At 45.8% G+C, this 17373-nt stretch overlaps 1 protein-coding gene across 1 annotated transcript in view; it reads left to right on the forward strand.

The window, feature by feature from the left end:
- The window catches only part of LOC137380262 (gamma-secretase subunit Aph-1b-like), a 95938-nt gene that overhangs the window by 29418 nt on the left and 49147 nt on the right, over positions 1-17373 (forward strand). Inside the window, exon 3 of the mRNA XM_068052182.1 lies at positions 5685-5758. Coding sequence (XP_067908283.1) covers positions 5685-5758 — 74 coding nt within the window. The remainder of the gene's footprint in view (positions 1-5684; positions 5759-17373) is intronic.

The raw sequence follows: 17373 nt of genomic DNA on the forward strand, positions 1-17373 counted from the left end.
CATTCCTCAGGCCAATGCCTTGACCAATCAGAGTCAAGCTGCCTGTTTTAAATTTCAAATAAAACTTGGTAGTTATCTGTCAGTCACGGTAAACTGGTGCATTCTCCATGGCAGTGCCTCTACCAATCACTCAGCACTCTTCTCGTACAGTATAAAGTTGTTTTTTCTTCCATTTGGTATTCTTTCAGATTGTCCTGATGAGTGTAAGATGGAAAGCTTCAACAACGTGTCTCCATTTTCAGCAATATTTTTATTGGGTCAACATGACTACAGAACAAATTATTATTTAAATTAGTTGTATGAGAAACTTGCACACAACAGGAGGGAAATATTTCAAAAATGTATTCCTACCTCCTGCAGATATTTAAGTTATGGGTATGGAACCTGAATGTTGTGTTTGGGAAGTGATTTAATGTGATCTGTCATACATCTACAAAAGGCCTACCCTCAATTGTCTGCTGCCACTAGCCCTTCTCCATCTCATTGTCATTTCCTCCCTAAGGCCTTCAATTATGTTGTCCCCTTCCACTCCATATCCATTTCTCTCAAAACATCCTGTTGAATCCCTTTTACCCTACTATCTGGACCAGACTGCCCTTGTCAAAACCATAATTTTTTTTTTAAAAATTCATTCATGGGATGTGGGCATCGCTGGCCAGGCCAGCATTTATTGTCCATCCCTAATTGCCCTTGAGAAGGTGGTGGTTGGCTGCCTTCTTGAACCGCTGCAGTCCATGTGGGGTAGGTACACCCACAGTGCTCTTAGGAAGGGGAGGGGGGGGGGGTTCCAGGATTTTGACCCAGCGACAGTGAAGGAACGGCGATAAAGTTCCAAGTCAGGATGGTGTGTGACTTGGAGGGGAACTTGCAGGTGATGGTGTTCCCAGGCATTTGCTGCCCTTGTCCTCCTGTTTGGTAGAGGTCGCGGGTTTGGAAGGTGCTGTCTAAGGAGCCTTGGTGCATTGCTGCATTGCATCTTGTAGATGGTACACACTGCTGCCACTGTGCATCGGTGGTGGAGGGAGTGAATGTTGAAGGTGGTGGGTGGGGTGCCAATCAAGTGGGCTGCTTTGTCCTGGATGGTGTCGAGCTTCTTGAGTGTTGTTGGAGCTGCACCCATCCAGGCAAGTGGAGAGTATTCCATCACACTCCTGACTTGTGCCTTGTAGATGGTGGACAGGCTTTGGCGAGTCAGGAGGTGAGTTACTCGCCTCAGGATTCGTAGCCTCTGTCCTGCTCTTGTAGCCACGGTATTTATCTGGCTACTCCAGTTCAGTTTCTGGTCAATGGTAGCCCCTAGGATGTTGTTAGTGGGGGATTCAGCAATGGTAATGCCATTGAATGTCAAGTGGAGATGGTTAGATTCTCTCTTGCTGGAGATGGTCATTGCCTGGCACTTGTGTGGCACGAATGTTACTTGCCACTTATCAGCCCAAGCCTGGATATTGTCCAGGTCTTGCTGCATTTCTACGCGGACTGCTTCAGTATCTGAGGAGTCACGAATGGTGCTGAACATTGTGCAATCAGCAGCGAACATTCCCACTTCTGACCTTGTGATTTGAAGGAAGGTCATTGATGAAGTAGCTGAAGATGGTTGGGCCTAGGACACTACCCTGAGGAACTCCTGAAGTGATGTCCTGGAGCTGAGATGATTGAGCTCCAACAACCACAACCATTTTCCTTTGCACTAGGTATGACTCCAGCCAGCAGAGAGTTTTCCCCCTGATTCCCATTGACCTTAGTTTTGCTAGGTCTCCTTGATGCCATACTCGGTCAAATGCTGCCTTGATGTCAAGAGCAGTCACTCTCGCCTCACCAGTTCAGCTCTTTTGTCCATGTTTGAACCAAGGCTGTAATGAGAGGTCAGGAGCTGAGTGGCCCTGGCGGAACCCAAACTGAGTGTATATGAGCAGGTTATTGCTAAGTAAGTGCCGCTTGATGGCACTGTTGATGACACCTTTCATCACTTTACTGATTGAGTGTAGGCTGATGGGGCGGTAATTGGCCGGGTTGGACTTGTCCTGCTTTTTGTGTACAGGACGTACCTGGACAATTTTCCACATTGCCGGGTAGATGCCAGTGTTGTAGCTGTACTGGAACAGCTTGGCTAGGGGATCGGCAAGTTCTGGAGCACAGGTCTTCAGTACTATTGCCGGAATATTGTCGGGGCCCATAGCCTTTGCAGTATCCAGTGCCTTCAGTCGTTTCTTGATATCACGCGGAGTGAATCGAATTGGCTGAAGTCTGGCATCTGTGATGCTGGGGACTTCAGGAGGGAGCCGAGATGGATCATCAACTCGGCACTTCTGGCTGAAGATCGTTGCAAATGCTTCAGCCTTATCTTTCACACTGATGTGCTGGGCTCCCCCATCATTGAGGATAGGGATATTTGTGGAGCCACCTCCTCCAGTTAGTTGTTTAATTTTCCACCACTATTCACGGCTGGATGTGGCGGGTCTGCAGAGCTTCGATCTGATCTGTTGGTTATTGGATCGCTTAGCTCTGTCTATCGCATGCTGCTTACGCAGTTTGGCATGCAGATAGTCCTGTGTTGTAGCTTCACCAGGTTGACACCTCATTTTGAGGCATGCCTGGTGCTGCTCCTGGTATGCCCTCCTACACTCTTCATTGAACCAGGGTTGGTCTCCTGGCTTGATGGTAATGGTAGAGTGGGGGATATGCCGGGCCATGAGGTTACAGATTGTGGTTGAGTACAGTTCCGCTGCTGATGGCCCACAGCGCCTCATGGATGCCCAGTTTTGCATTGCTAGATCTGTTTGAAATCCATCCCATTTAGCACAGTGATAGTGCCACACAACACGATGGAGGGTATCTTTAATGTAAAGGCGGGACTTCGTCTCCGTATGAACTATGCGCTGGTCACTCCTACCAATACTGTCATGGACAGATGCATCTGCGGCAGGCAGGTTGGTGAGGACGAGGTCAAATATCTCTTCTCTTGTTGGTTCCCTCACCACCTGCCGCATACCCAGTCTAGTAGATATTTTCTTTCGGACTCGGCCAGCTCCGTTAGTAGTGGTACTACCGAGCTACTCTTGGTGATGGACATTGAAGTCCTCCACCCAGAGTCCATTCTGTGCCCTTGTCACCCTCAGTGCTTCCTTCAAGTGCTGTTCAACATGGAGGAGTACTGACTGATCAGCTGAGGGAGGGCGGTAGGTGATAATCAGCAGGAGGTTTCCTTGTCCATGTTTAACTTGATGCCATGAGACTTCATGGGGTCCAGAGTCGATGTTGAGGACTCCCAGGGCAACTCCCTCCCTACTGTATCCCACTGTGCCGCCACCTCTGGTGGGTCTGTCCTGCCGGTGGGACAGGATATACCCGGGGATGGTGATGGCAGTGTCTGGGACATTGTCAGGTATGATTCCGTGAGTATGACTATGTCAGGCTGTTGCTTGACTAGTCTGTGGGACAGCTCTCCCAACTTTGGCACAAGCCCCCAGATGTTAGTAAGGAGGACTTTGCAGGGTCAACAGGGCTGGGTTTGCCTTTGTCGTTTCCGGTGCCTAGGTCGATGCCGGGTGGTCCGTCCGGTTTCATTCCTTTTTATTGACTTCGTAGTGGTTAGATACAACTGAGTGGCTTGCTAGGCCATTTCAGAGGGCATGTAAGAGTCAACCACATTGCTGTGGGTCTGGAGTCACATGTAGGCCAGACCAGGTAAGGATAGCAGATTTCCTTCCCTCAAGGACATTGGTGAACCAGATGGGTTTTTACAACAATCAACAGTGGTTTCATGGCCATTATTAGACTAGCTTTTTAATTCCAGATTTGTTAATTGAATTCAAATTCCACCTTCTGCTGAGGTGGGATTTGAACCCATGTCCCCAGATCAATACCCTGGGTCTCTGGGTTACTAGTCCAGTGACAATACCACTACGCCACTGCCTTGGTGTTTGTGGTGCCTTATGTCTCGTGTCCTGCTTGCCTTCTCTGCAGTGTTTGATATGGTTTACCACAGCCTCTTCCCTCATTTCCTCTCAACTGTTGTCTATTTCCATGTGACTGCTTTCATGTGGTTCCATTGCTACTTGTCTGAATGCACTCGCCCATTTTCAGTAAAGGCTTCTCTTGCTGCCCCACAAAGTGACTTCCAAAGCTTCCAAGAATATATTGTTGGCCCCTGTTTTCATCAGTGTGTGCTGGCCTTTGATGACATCATGCACAGGCTTGGAGTCACTGTCTTATGTATGCGGATACTCTTTCTGCCACTTACCTGAACTCCATGGCCCTCCAGGTTGCCTGTCTAGCATCAGGTTATGAACAAAGTATCAAGGAGGCAGAAGCCGCCATAAAATCCACTTCCATGCTCCTGACTTCACTTGTTCACTTAAACATGAACCAAACTGTGCGAGATCTTGTCATTCTGTTTAACCCTGAGCTATGCTTCATATCCTATCTATCGCCAAGATTGCTTACTTCCATTTCTGAATTTTTCCTGTTTCTGGCCAACCTCAACACTCTCACTATTGCAAGAACTTATGCAGGACTTTGTTACCTTTAGCCTTGAATTCTCCATTGTCCCTCATCCAGCTTCTCATTCTCCAATCTCCATTAATTCACGTTTGAACAGAATCCCGCTGGCTGTGTGCCATCTGAAACAAAGTCTCTGTTCAACATGGTGAACCTTGCTGATTCCCTTTCCTCCAATGTGTTGAAATTTAAAATCCTTAACTCATTTGCTGATCATTCCACAGTGTCACCCCACTTTCTCTCTACATACTCCTCCAGTCTTGTATCGTAACCCCCTCAGCACCCTTCAACCTCTGATGTTTTGTGCATAACCTCCCTCCTTTTCATCCCACCATTGCTGGCAGGGCTGCTTTGGTTCTAATCTTCGTATTTTCCTTCCTGTACTCCTCCATCATCTCGAATAGAAGAATACCCTGTGAGAGAAAAAAAAACCTTTTGAAATCCCATTGAACTGGAATTTTGTGCTTTTGTATGCAACATTGCTTACTATGTAGCTTAGACAGCAGTAAAACACTACACGTTCTGTCACATGATGCTGTATATCTGAAGGTCATGAAACAAAATCAGCATTCATCCTTCAGGACCTCACCACCACCACTGCATATTCAGGCATTACTCCCACTTTTGATTGCTGTCCAATGACTCATGCTGCAAATCTGTATGTACAGATGTCAGTAAAGGCAGCTATAGTGCTGCCTATGATCAAGTAACCTGCTGGCACTTTCTGTCCTGGCTCATGCATGGTAATTGGCAACTTGAATGAACAGTGAACAGCAGTAGAGCCTTTGGGATTATACCCCAGGACATCAACACTTTCAGAAGAGGTTAAGTGAAACGATTATCATTCCAAACAAAAGTATTAAATATTTGTTTGACAAAGACTTGATTTGTAACTATTTTGCAAATCAGCTATTTATTTAATTTCACTGTAAAATTTTCAATCTTGCTTTGGTCATCAGCTCCATAAGTCACATCTCTTTAGAAATATTGTATTAGGTAGCAAAATATGGTTCAGATTTTAAGTTACTTGAGCTTTGTCTGCACATGCAGCATTTGAGTTAAGAAAGCTGACCACTATCCATGAAAATAAAATAAAATGTTATTTGTTAGTCTTCCTCCCCTAATGATCATAAACTTTTTTTTAAAGAAGTGGACGATTAATACAAGTAATAATTTTATCCCTTTAGAAAGGCGAATGAAGGCTTAGCAGCGCTAAGTGAAGATGCAAAGTCACCCCTATCAGTCCAGCAAATGGCCTATGGTGAGACGTAATTTTATTGTAAAACTCATTGTGTTCCATGCTATTTTGAATATGTTATATAATACTGTATATATAATACTACTGGGTTTTGTCTGTCTGGACTGTTTTGATTGGCCAGTTTAAGGGGCCCATCTGTTAATGAGTTTATTTGGTGTGTGGTGCCTGGCACACACGCAGGCATGTGGGCTGTGCGGAGGACTGGAGCCTGCGACGCATGTGCGCCTGCCAATGGTTGGTGCAGTGGGGTGGGTGGGGTTGGTGCAGAACAAAAATAGTGGAAGGTGAGGGAAGCCCAACAACAAGAGTTACTCAGGCTAAAGAGATTGTTTCTGTGAGGGATGGGGATGGCAAAAGCGGGATGGGATGGCGTGGGAGAGGTGGATGAGATGATGGAATTTTTTTATTTTAGCAAAATGGCGGGGAAAGTTATTCGATACAACTTACTTAGGCAGATTTCAAGGAAATATTGTTTTATTGATCAAATAATATTGAGCCCTTCAGATGTAAACTGCCTTTTTAACTTAGTAGAAAATAGTTCCCAATTAAACTTTCAGATTCTATGATTATAAACAAGTCACAAGGCCAGACTTTTGACAAATTTTGTATTTATTTTTCTAGGCCTATTTTTACACAAGGATAGCTTTATGTAGTTTTTTTCTAGAGTGAGAAGTTTTGATTCTGTTAAAGTCTTTGGTGAAAGACTAACCAGAAATTCTGTATTTAAAGAAGCGGTATTGTAATAAGGATACTAATTAGATCGCAGATGCTTTGCAGATCTCTGCTAGTTGTAGATATATTTTCCCCATAGTCTTTGCAGCAAGATGTAAATATGAAGCTGGGTCTTATGGCCAAACTTCACCCAGATGGCAATCAAAGTTTAAAGTTCTGTTTTAGTTCTTCAGTAAATATGTGAGGAGGTGGACCTATGTTCTAGCAGAGGAGCAGTGGTTTTTCAGAGGCTCTGAGTTAAGTTATAGCCTCAGATGGCAATGCTATGCAATGGAACACAAACCTCTAGAAATGGCAATTAAGAAAATTAGCAACATAGAATAGGACTAGGTAATCAGCCCCATTACACTCCTCCACCATTGAATTGGATCATGAAGGGTCAAGGTGGCAGGCTGGGGTTGGGGGGAAGGCGGGGGGTGGGGTGCGGTGGGGGGTGGTGTCAAGGAAGCAATTGGGAGGCGATGGGGATGGGGTGACCAGTGGCTGACAGCGGCTTGTGGATTTCATGTTGAGCTGGGATATACTTCTGCACCTCCTGGTTCCATATTCAAAAACTTACTTTTTTGGTGTCTTGGATGTGCAGGATTGAACCCACGGTTACAATAACTGTCCAGAATTGCAAATCCTATTTGGAGACTGGCTGTCTTCTGATGTGAAGTTACTAAGCATCATCTAAGAAGTCATGTAATGCTTGAAACGTTAAGACATAAATTGATAGAAACAACAGGCCATATAGCATAGGTTGTTATTTAGAGTCATGCTTATTTACTTGAACCATTTCTATCTTGATCCTGCATTCACACTGTCCAAATCATAATTCTAATGAAGGATCATAATACCTGAAATGTTAATCCTAGCTTACCCTCTCCACAGATGCTGCATGATATGCTGTGTGTTTCTAGTATTTTATATTTTTAGTTTACTCCTTGTTAAATTTCTCAAAATATCGCCTGTCGCTTTATCACCATTCAAATAAAAACAAATTGCTGGAAATGCTCAGCAGGTCTGGCAGTATCTGTGGTGAGAGAAAGAGAGTTGATGGGTTGAATTTTCTTTTGCCTGAAGAGGCAGGACCAGTGGGGGACAGGCCTGTGATTTACCGCTACTGGTCAACATGCCGGTCTCCCAGCATTGTCCTTACTCCAAGCCATTTTCGTTCTGGAAGGATCGGGGGTGATGGCTACTTGCCTGTCATCAGCGGGTAGCCCATTAGGGGCCAATTAAAGGGCCTATTAAGGCCACTCTGCAGATGTTGTCTGGAATTTTCCAGTCGGCATGTGGGCCTCCTGTTGAGGCAGAAACACAGCCGAGAGATGGAGGGGTCTCACTACATCCAGCTAGGAGACCACGCCCCCACTCCCCCAACTGCTGACGACCACCCCCCCCCCCCCTCCCCCCCACCACGCGATGACGGTCTGACAGCTGTGGCCTTATTAAATTCATAAAAGCTTTTCAGAGGGCGCCTCCATCTTGAATTGCCCCCTCGCTCCTATCTACATTGGCAACGCCCACCTTTGGCGGTGGAACTGCTGATCTTTCAGTGCTGAAGGGCCTCCTGTTGGCCCTCCAGCCTCGGGAGTCAGCCTGCCATCCTTAATTGGATGGCAAGCTTATAACCTGGTCACTAATTGGGTTGCTTATTAAAAATCGCGCTGGGTGCCGATTCGAGGCAAGGTCAGGACCCAGAAATGCACCTGATATTGAGGTCTTGGCCCCAGAACAAAAATTCAGCCCAATGTTTCAGTTCGATGACCTTTCCTCAGAACTCCATTCTGATGAAAAGTCATCAAGCTAAAGCGTTAACTTTGTTTCTCTCTCCACAGATACTGCCTGACCACTGAGTATTTCCATCGCTCTTTTGTTTTTTTTCAAATTTCCAGCATCTGCAGTACTTTGCTCACCATTTATAGTTCCAAGTCAGGATGGTTTGTGGCTTGGAGGGGAACTTGCAGGTGATGGTGTTCCCAAGCCCTTGTCCTTCTGGATGGTAGAGGTCATGGGTTTGGAAGCTGCTGTTGAAGGAGCCTTGGTGACCTACTGCAGTGCATCTTGTAGATAGTACACACGGCTGCCGCTGTGCATTGGTGGTGAAGGGAGTGAATGTTTGTGGATGGGGTACCAATCAAACGGTTGCTTTGTCCTGGATGGTGTCTAGCTTCTTGAGTGTTGTTGGAGCTGCATCCATCCAAGCAAGTGGTGAGTATTCCATCGCACTCCTAACTTGTGCCTTGTAGTTGGTGGACAGGCTTTGGGGAGTCAGGAGGTGAGTTACTCGCCGCAGGATTCCTAGCCTCTTACCTGCTCTTGGAGCCTTGGTATGTATATGGCTACTCCAGTTCAGTTTCTGGTCAATGGTAACCCCCAGGATGTTGATGGTGGCGGATTCAGTGATTGTAATGCCATTTATTGTCAAGGGGAGATGGTTAGATTCTCTCTTGTTGGAGATGGTCCTTGCCTGGCACTTGCGTGGCACGAATGTTACTTGTCACTTATCCGCCCAAGCCTGGATATTGTCCAGGTATTGCTGCTTTTCGACACAGACTGCTTCAGTATCTGAGGAGTCGTTAATGGTGCTGAATGTTGTGTAGACATCAGCGAACATCCCCACTTCTGACCTTATGATTGAAGGAAGGTTTAGTTTAGTTTAGAGATACAGCACTGAAACAGGCCCTTCGGCCCACCGAGTCTGTGCCGACCATCAACCACCCATTTATACTAATCCTGCACTAATTCCATATCCCTACCACATCCCCACCTGTCCCTATATTTCCCTACCACCTACCTATACTAGGGGCAATTGCTAATGGCCAATTTACCTATCAACCTGCAAGTCTTTGGCATGTGGGAGGAAACCCGGAGCACCCGGAGGAAACCCACGCAGACACAGGGAGAACTTGCAAACTCCACACAGGCAGTACCCAGAATTGAACCCGGGTCGCTGAGCTGTGAGGCTGCGGTGCTAACCACTGCGCCACTGTGCCGCCCCAAGGTCATTGATGAAGTAGCTGAAGATGGTTGGGCCTACCCTGAGGAACTCCTGCAGTGATGTCCTGGAGCTCAGATGATTGACCTCCAACAACCACAACCATCTTCCTTTGTGTTGTAACAGATTCCTGCAGAGTACTTAAGTTAAGAAAAGTAGTTAAAGCTTTGAAGAGCATGAAGTGACATTGGGGACTGTTTCAATCAAATCATAAGTATTGTTGCATAAAGGCTATTGCATTCTGTTTGTGCTTCTCTTTATTACTTCTTTGAGCAGATGTCTTTGTCTTTCCCACACTTCTCAAATTCATATCAGTTGAACACTGCTTATAGTCTCTCAATAAACTACGCTTTCCTGCCAATTTGAAATACGGGCCTGTACTTCCAGAGGTGTAGCTGCAAAAGTGAAACAGTGAATTCACCTTTCAAAAACATGCCCCCTAATTTGCTGTCAAATTAACAGTGAGGCCGATAGCACCAGCCATTAATTATGTGCCAATGCTACAGGAACTTCACGATAGGGTAGATACAAAGTTAAATGCAGAAATGCAAGAGTCTGTCCCAGATGCTCCATTAACTTTGCAAAAACGGCATCTCACTGTCTGCATCACCTCTGAAATGCATTGAACAGTGTGAAGTTGGTGCACTTGCAGGTAGATAGGAACTAACCTCACCATAGTGAGTTAAATCTTGTCCATTTCCCTGAGTATACTTCTAATGACTTGATGTGTTAATTAATGCCAGTCAACCTCTGAGGAAATAATTGTTGTTGGAAATTTTAAAAATGTAAGATTTATTTCACTTTTTCTACTTTTCCTTTCTCATTTTTTTCCCTCTCTGTCCAGTCTTTCCCGCTTCTTATTTTTCCTTCTTTCCCACTTCTTATTTTTCCTTCTGTATCGGAATTGACATTGCATTTGTCTACTCTAACTGACATTTCCTTTTCAGTATGGCACTGTTTATTTTGCAATCCTGATTGGTTAAAGCGATACAGTTGCTTGTCTTGTTCAGGCACGTCCCAGATGCTTGGTTTTCCTTGCTGTGATGCTATCAGCTTGCACGTTCAGCAATGTGCCACGCAAACATTTTAAAAATCTGAGTGTGTAAGGGCAAGTGTGACTAACGGCTGGCGCTGTTGGATCTCTGCCATAGCAAATTGTGGGCTGTAGTTTTTTTCCCTGTCACTGCTATGTGCATTGCTCCATCTTGTGGCTAAATGCAAATTGTTTGTTTGAACTGGAAAGTAGCCCGGTGTTCACACATGTGACTGTGATTAGGAGTACAGTCATGAACTCTGGGCTTATAGCTTCGAAGGTTAGCAGTTCACAACATTTCTTCACTTTTGGTTTTTACAACAGTTTTAAAGTAAATGCATCTTCATGTTTAGTTTAATTTTATTTCCTTCCTTCCAATTTCACAAAAGTGGGAAACATTCCAGAATAACAAAACAAGGTTTCTAGGTACTCTTTATTTCAGGGCTTTACTAAAATGAAGCCTGCATGTTTAAGATGCCAATAACCTCAAAGAAAGATTTTTTTGAAAAATATTGTATATGGAGTAATATTAACCCCCAAAATGGATGGGTTTGGGTTGAGTGGAAGGTTAAAATATAAAAAATTTCTAATCCAAACCAAACCCACGTGGAACTAACAGAGACAGGACGAGGATTGGGTGACCAATCTGCTCCCAGGACGCGGGTCTGTTAGTAAGACCTTTTAATGAGGCTGCATTCCTCCATTTTAACAAGATTTCTAGTTTTAACTCCTGTTTGCTGGGTCTGCAGTATCTCAGGAAACCCGGCAGATAAAAGAAGGCAAGAAGGGCTAGATTAATTAGATAACTGCCTTTACGCTACTGCTTGTGGGCCAGCAGGGACAGGAGTGTTCCCTCTATGCCCAGCAAACTATCCTATAAATCACAAACACCAGTCCACATGCTGGCAACCTGTCTGATCCTGATCCTCCCTCCTCCCCGCCACCCCCCCCCCCCCAAACCCTACCGACCCCCTTGCGATCACTGACCTCTCTCCATCATGATCACCCCCCCTCCCCTCCGCCATGACCTCAGCCTAGCACCACTATTAGACCTTTCTGTTCCATGGCTGTGGCCTTGTGCTGCAGGACCTCCCATCCGACAGGTAACTGGTGGGAAACCTGGAGAAACAAATTTAAACACTTGCTGTAGTTTAGACTCCACGGAGTTGGACCATAACTACTCCCAGACTGCCACCACCCCCCCCCCCCACCCGTAAAGTTCAAACTTGTGCCTCAGTAAATATCGGCGCTAATAGTCACTTGTTCCTTCCGAGCACGCTGCACTTACCAAGATGATCACAGCAGGGAATATTTTAAACGGGTTAGTGTCCTATGTACTTTCTCCCCTTTGGGTAGTGGAGTTTTTTTGTGCATGAAGATTATATTTCATTTATAGAATGATGAGCGTACCTATACTAGGTATTTTTTTCCTTCAAGCATCTAAATGAATTTGGGAAATGATGCATCAACCCATTATCATGTATGCTATTGGCTCATGCTCATTCAATCTTCTGTGTTTTTATGTTCACTAGTTTATAACCTACTTATATGGCCGCAGCTGTCTAGTTCCTCTCTATGCTCGCCAGTCCAACATCTGACTCCCTTTACCAAGACTCTCACCTGTCGGTCTGCCTCCTCATTGTGAAATCCAGGCTGGTATTGTGGTTGGCTCCACAATTATTGTGGCAGCTGTGGCAGACACTCAGACCAGGGTTGCAATAGTAAAAGTACCTGATTTTACAAGCAAGTAAATCACACTCCTTTCTCACACAGATGAGTGTCCGGTTTAGTAAAGGCAATCAGCCACGATATTGGCTGATTTTTCATAGGTGAAGGACAACAAGGGAATTTTTTTTGCAATAACAACAACATTTATATGGCTTTTAATGTAATAAAACATCCCAAGGCGCTTCACTGTCTAGTCAACATTAATAGCACAAGTGCCATCTACAGCAGTTTTATCAGTGTACTGAGAACAAAAAAAATCCTTTCTCATGGAAGAAAAGTGTAATTTTTATCAAGGTGACCCGCGACCATATCCACCCTACATACATGTTGGCTTAGTTTGAGCCTTTTTTTAAAACAAAAATCTACCTAATTGCATCACCATTTAAATACTTCAAACTCTATACTTGTCAAAACATTTCTTAGTACCTTTGAAAAGACAAGGAAACTACACACTATTTAAAGTGAGCTTTTACTCCAGATGCATTATTTTTAATTACTTGACATCAGGCACATCTAAAACTAGAATGGCTAACGCAGTTGCTTTGAATATTTTGTTTCCTCAAAATATTCACATTTTAAATTAAAACATTTCACACTTTAGTGATGTCGTGTCTCCGGTTTAAATTGGGATTGATGCATACTTAACAAAAAATCAATTTTACAAAGCGATTGGATCAGTCAGCCTGTGAAGTTGGTGAAAATAAGTTGAGATTTTCTCAACAAAATGGCCATTTTCAAAACATAAATTAATTTGAATTTGTCCCAAAAAATGAGTATAAAAGTCAAAACTAGCATCCTGAATATAGGGGAAAGGACATTACAAAGGAGGAGAAAACCTTGGGCAAAAATAAGCAAAGATTTTTTAAAAAACTGTAAATATTAACCTGAGGGATATTTCTGGTCAATAGTGACCTTGGTAATCTTAATTGCAAGTATGGCGGGCAGCCATAAAGACAGGGCTAAATTGTGGCGAGTCGAAGAGACTTAGTAGTTGGCAGGAAAAAAGACAGAGGCGCAAGGGGAGAGCCAACTGTGCAACAGCCCCAACAAACAAATTTCTCTGCAGCACCTGTGGAAGAGCCTGTCACTCCAGTATTGGCCTTTATAGCCACTCCAGGCGCTGCTTCACAAACCACTGACCACCTCCAGGCGCGTATCCATTGTCTCTCGAGATAAGGAGGCCCAAAAGAAAGAAAGTGACCTTGGTAATCTTAATTGCAAGTATTTCTTCTAATTTTAAACTATCTTAAAAAAGCAAACAGCACTGTTTACTGAAAAGTTTAATCCTGGTCAAATGCTGCCAGCAGACATTGAAGACCCTTTTATTTAACTGTCCACAGTACCATCAATGCTGGTGATGGTGGGCTGGATTTTGTGTAAGAGGTGGGGCTGCTGGTGCCGGGCCGAAAAGTCGGGGGGAACCCCACCTCAGCCTTTTCCTGCCCCCTCCAGGAGCGACCCTCTGGTCTATTTATATCAAAATTTCAGGATGCGGGATCCTTGTCCCTTTAAAGACGGGGATCCTGCCTCCAAGAGCTGCTGGCCAATCAGAGGGCCGGCAGCTCAGTAGTATTGGCAACACCACTGGGAGCAGTGGTCACTGCTGGTACTGCAGAGGACTCGGACCCAGGACCAGCGCTGAAACCCTGGACCAGAGGTAGGTGAGGCAGGGTGGCCAGGGCCGGTCCGGAAGGCCCAGGTCAGGGTGGGGGTGGGGGTTGATCATGCAGTCCAGAGGGAGGGGTGTCCCGGTGGGTGAAGTGTTTTTTTAAAAATTTGTTCATGGGAAGTGGGCATCGCTAGCTAGACCAGCATTTATTGCCCATCCCTAATTTCCCTTGTTAACCTGGTGGTGAGCTGACTTCTTGAACTGCTGTAGTCCATGTGGGGTTGGTACACCAACGTGCTGTTAGGAAGGGAGTTCCAGGATTTTGACCCAATGACAGTGAAGGAACAACCATATAGTTTCAAGTCAGGATGGTGTGTGACTTGGAGGGGACTTGCAGGTGGTGGTGTTCCCATGTATCTGCTGTCCTTGTCCTTCTAAGTGGTGGTAGTTGTGGGTTTGGAAGGTGCTGTCTAAGGAGCCTTGGTGTGTTGCTATAGAATCAGAGTCATACGGCACAGCAACAGGCCCTTCGGCCCATTGTGTCCGTGCCGGCCATGAAGCACCTATCTATTCTAATCCCATTTTCCAGCACCTGGCCGGTAGCCTTGTACGCTATGGCATATCAAGTGCTGATCTAAATACTTCTTAAATGTTGTGAGGGTTCCTGCCTCTACCACCCCTTCAGGCGGTGTGTACCGGATTCCAACCACCCTCTGGGTGAAAAAGGTTTTCCTCAAATCCCCTCTCAACTTCCTGTCCCTTACCTTAAATATATGCCCTCTGGTTATTGACACCTCTGTTAAGAGAAAAAGATTCTACCTATCTACCCTATCTATGCCCCTCATAATTTTGTATACCTCAATCATGTCCCCCCTCAGCCTTCTCTGTTCCAAGGAAAATGTTACACATGGCTGCCACTGTCTGTTGGTGATAGAGGGAGTGAATGTTGTGGATGGGGTGCCAATCAAGTGGACTGCTTTGTCCTGGATGGTGTTGAACCTCTTGAGTGTTGTTGGAGCTGCACCCATCCAGGCAAGTGGAGGGTATTCCATCACACTTCTGACTTGTGCCTTGTAGATGGTGTACAGGCTTTGGGGAGTGGGGAGCGAGGAGGTGAGTTACTTGCCTCAGGATTCCAAGTTTCTGACCTGCTCTTGTAGCTACAGTATTAATATGGCTACTCCAGTTTCTGGTCAATGGTAACTCCCAGGATGTTGATCGTGGGGGATTCAGCGATCGTAATGCCATTGAATGTCAAGGGGAGATGGTTAGGTTCTCGCTTGTTGGAGATGGTCATTGCCTGGCAATTATATGTCACGAATGTTACTTGCCACTTATCAGCCCAAGCCTGGATATTGTCCAGGTATTGCTGCATTTCTACACTGACTGCTTCAGTATCTGAGGAGTCACGAATGGTGCTGAACATTGTGCAATCATCAGCGAACATCCCCACTTCTGACCTTATTGATGAAGCAGCTGAAGATGGTTGGGCCTAGGACACTATTCTGAGGAACCCCTGCAGTGATGTCCTGGAGCTGAGATGATTGACCTCCAACAAACACATCCATCTTCCTTTGCATTTTAATATATTCCTGCAGAGGGGGACGTGGGTGGGGGGCGGGGTGGGATCAACCGCTTGGCATTCCTGGCTGAAGATTGTTGCAAATGCTTCAGCCTTATCATTTGCACTGATGTGCTGGGCACCCCCATCATTTGAGGATGGGAATATTTGTGGAGTCACCTCCTCCAGTTAGTTGTTTAATAGTCCACCACCATTCACGACTGGATGTGGCAGGACTGCAGAGCTTTGATCTGATCTGTTGGTTGTGGGATCGCTTAGCTTTGTCTATTGCATGCTGCTTATGCTGTTTAGCACACATGTAGTCCTGGGTTGTAGTTTCACCGGGTTGACATCTCGCTTTGAGGTATGTCTGGTGCTGCTCCAGCATGCCCTTCTGCACTCTTCATTGAACCAGGGTTGATCCCCTGGCTTGATGGTAATGGTAGAGTGGGGGATATGCCGTGCCATGAGGTTACAGATTGTGGTTGAGTACAGTTCTGCTGCTGCTGACCCACAGTGCCTCATGGATGCTCAGTTTTGAGTTTCGAGATCTGTTCAAAATCTATCACATTTAGCACAGTGGTAGTGCCACACAACACGATGAAGGGTATTCTCAACTTGGAGACAGGACTTTGTCTCCACAAGAACTGTGCGGTGTTCCCTCTTACCAATACAGTCATGGACAGATGCATCTGTGGCAGGCAGATTAGTGAGGGCGAAGTCATGTCTATTTTTCCCTCTTGTTGGTTCCCTCACCACCTTATGCAGTCCCAGTCGAGCAGCTATGTCCTTTAGGGCTCGGTCAGTAGTGGTGCTGCCAAACCATTCTCGGTGATGGACAGTGAGTCCCCCACCCAGAGTACATTCTGCGCCCTTGCCATCCTTAGTGCTTCTTCCAAGTGGTGTTCAATGTGGAGGAGTACTGATTCAGCAGCTGAGGGGGTGGTGGTAGGTGGTAATCAGCAGGAGGTTTCCTTGCCCATTCACGGGTTCCCTTGTTGATGATGAGGACTCCCAGGGCAACTCCTTCCTGTCAGTATACCACTGTGCCGCCACCTCGGCTGGGTCTGTCCTGTCGGTGGGACAGGACATACCCGGGGATGGTGGTGTCTGGGCCATTGTAAGGTGTGATTCGGTGAGTCTGACTATGTCAGGCAGTTACTTGACTGGTCTGTGAGACTGCTCACCCAACTTTGGCACAAGCTCCCAGAGGTTAGGAAGGAGGACTTTGCAGGGTCGACAGGGCTGGGTTTGCCTTTGTTTCCGGTGCCTAGGTCAATGCCAGGTGGTCTGTCCGGTTTCATTCTTAATGGACTTTGTAGCAGTTTGATACAACTGAGTGGCTTTCCAGGCCATTTCAGAGGGCATTTAACAGTCAACCACATTGCTGTGGGTCTGGAGTCACATATAGGACGGACCAGGTAAGGGCAGTAGTGAAGGACATTAGTGAAACAGATGGGTTTTTACGACAAATGATAATGGTTTCATGGCCATCATTAGATTAGATCATTAGACCAGCTTTCAATTCCAGATTTATTAATTGAATTCAAATTCCACCTACTGCCGTGGTGGGATTCGAACCTATGTCCCCAGAACAATATCCAGGGTCTTTGGGTTACTAGTCTAGTGACAATACCACTATGCCATTGCCTCCGCTTCCTGACGGGGATCCTCCGTGGGCAATTTGTTGCCCGCGGAGGAGGCCCCCCCCCCCCCCCCCCCCCCCCCCCGGCAACAAAGCCCGCAGGGAAGGTGACTCGTTTTACAATGCATCCTTCCCGCTTGGTGGAGGGACCCCGCCCCCCCCCCCCCTCCCCCCTGATGCTGGTATTACAATTTTTGTCCCATGTAGGGGGCTGGTGAGACAATTTTGGAAAGAGTAACATTAATTTTTGATGTGTTTAAATAAAAACAACAACAAACAGCATTTTTGTGAAGAAGCTTTAAATAAGTGGATAAATTTATTGATTAA

Source organism: Heterodontus francisci, chromosome 1, assembly GCF_036365525.1.
Source record: "Heterodontus francisci isolate sHetFra1 chromosome 1, sHetFra1.hap1, whole genome shotgun sequence".
In the NCBI taxonomy this organism is placed as follows: Eukaryota; Metazoa; Chordata; class Chondrichthyes; order Heterodontiformes; family Heterodontidae; genus Heterodontus; species Heterodontus francisci.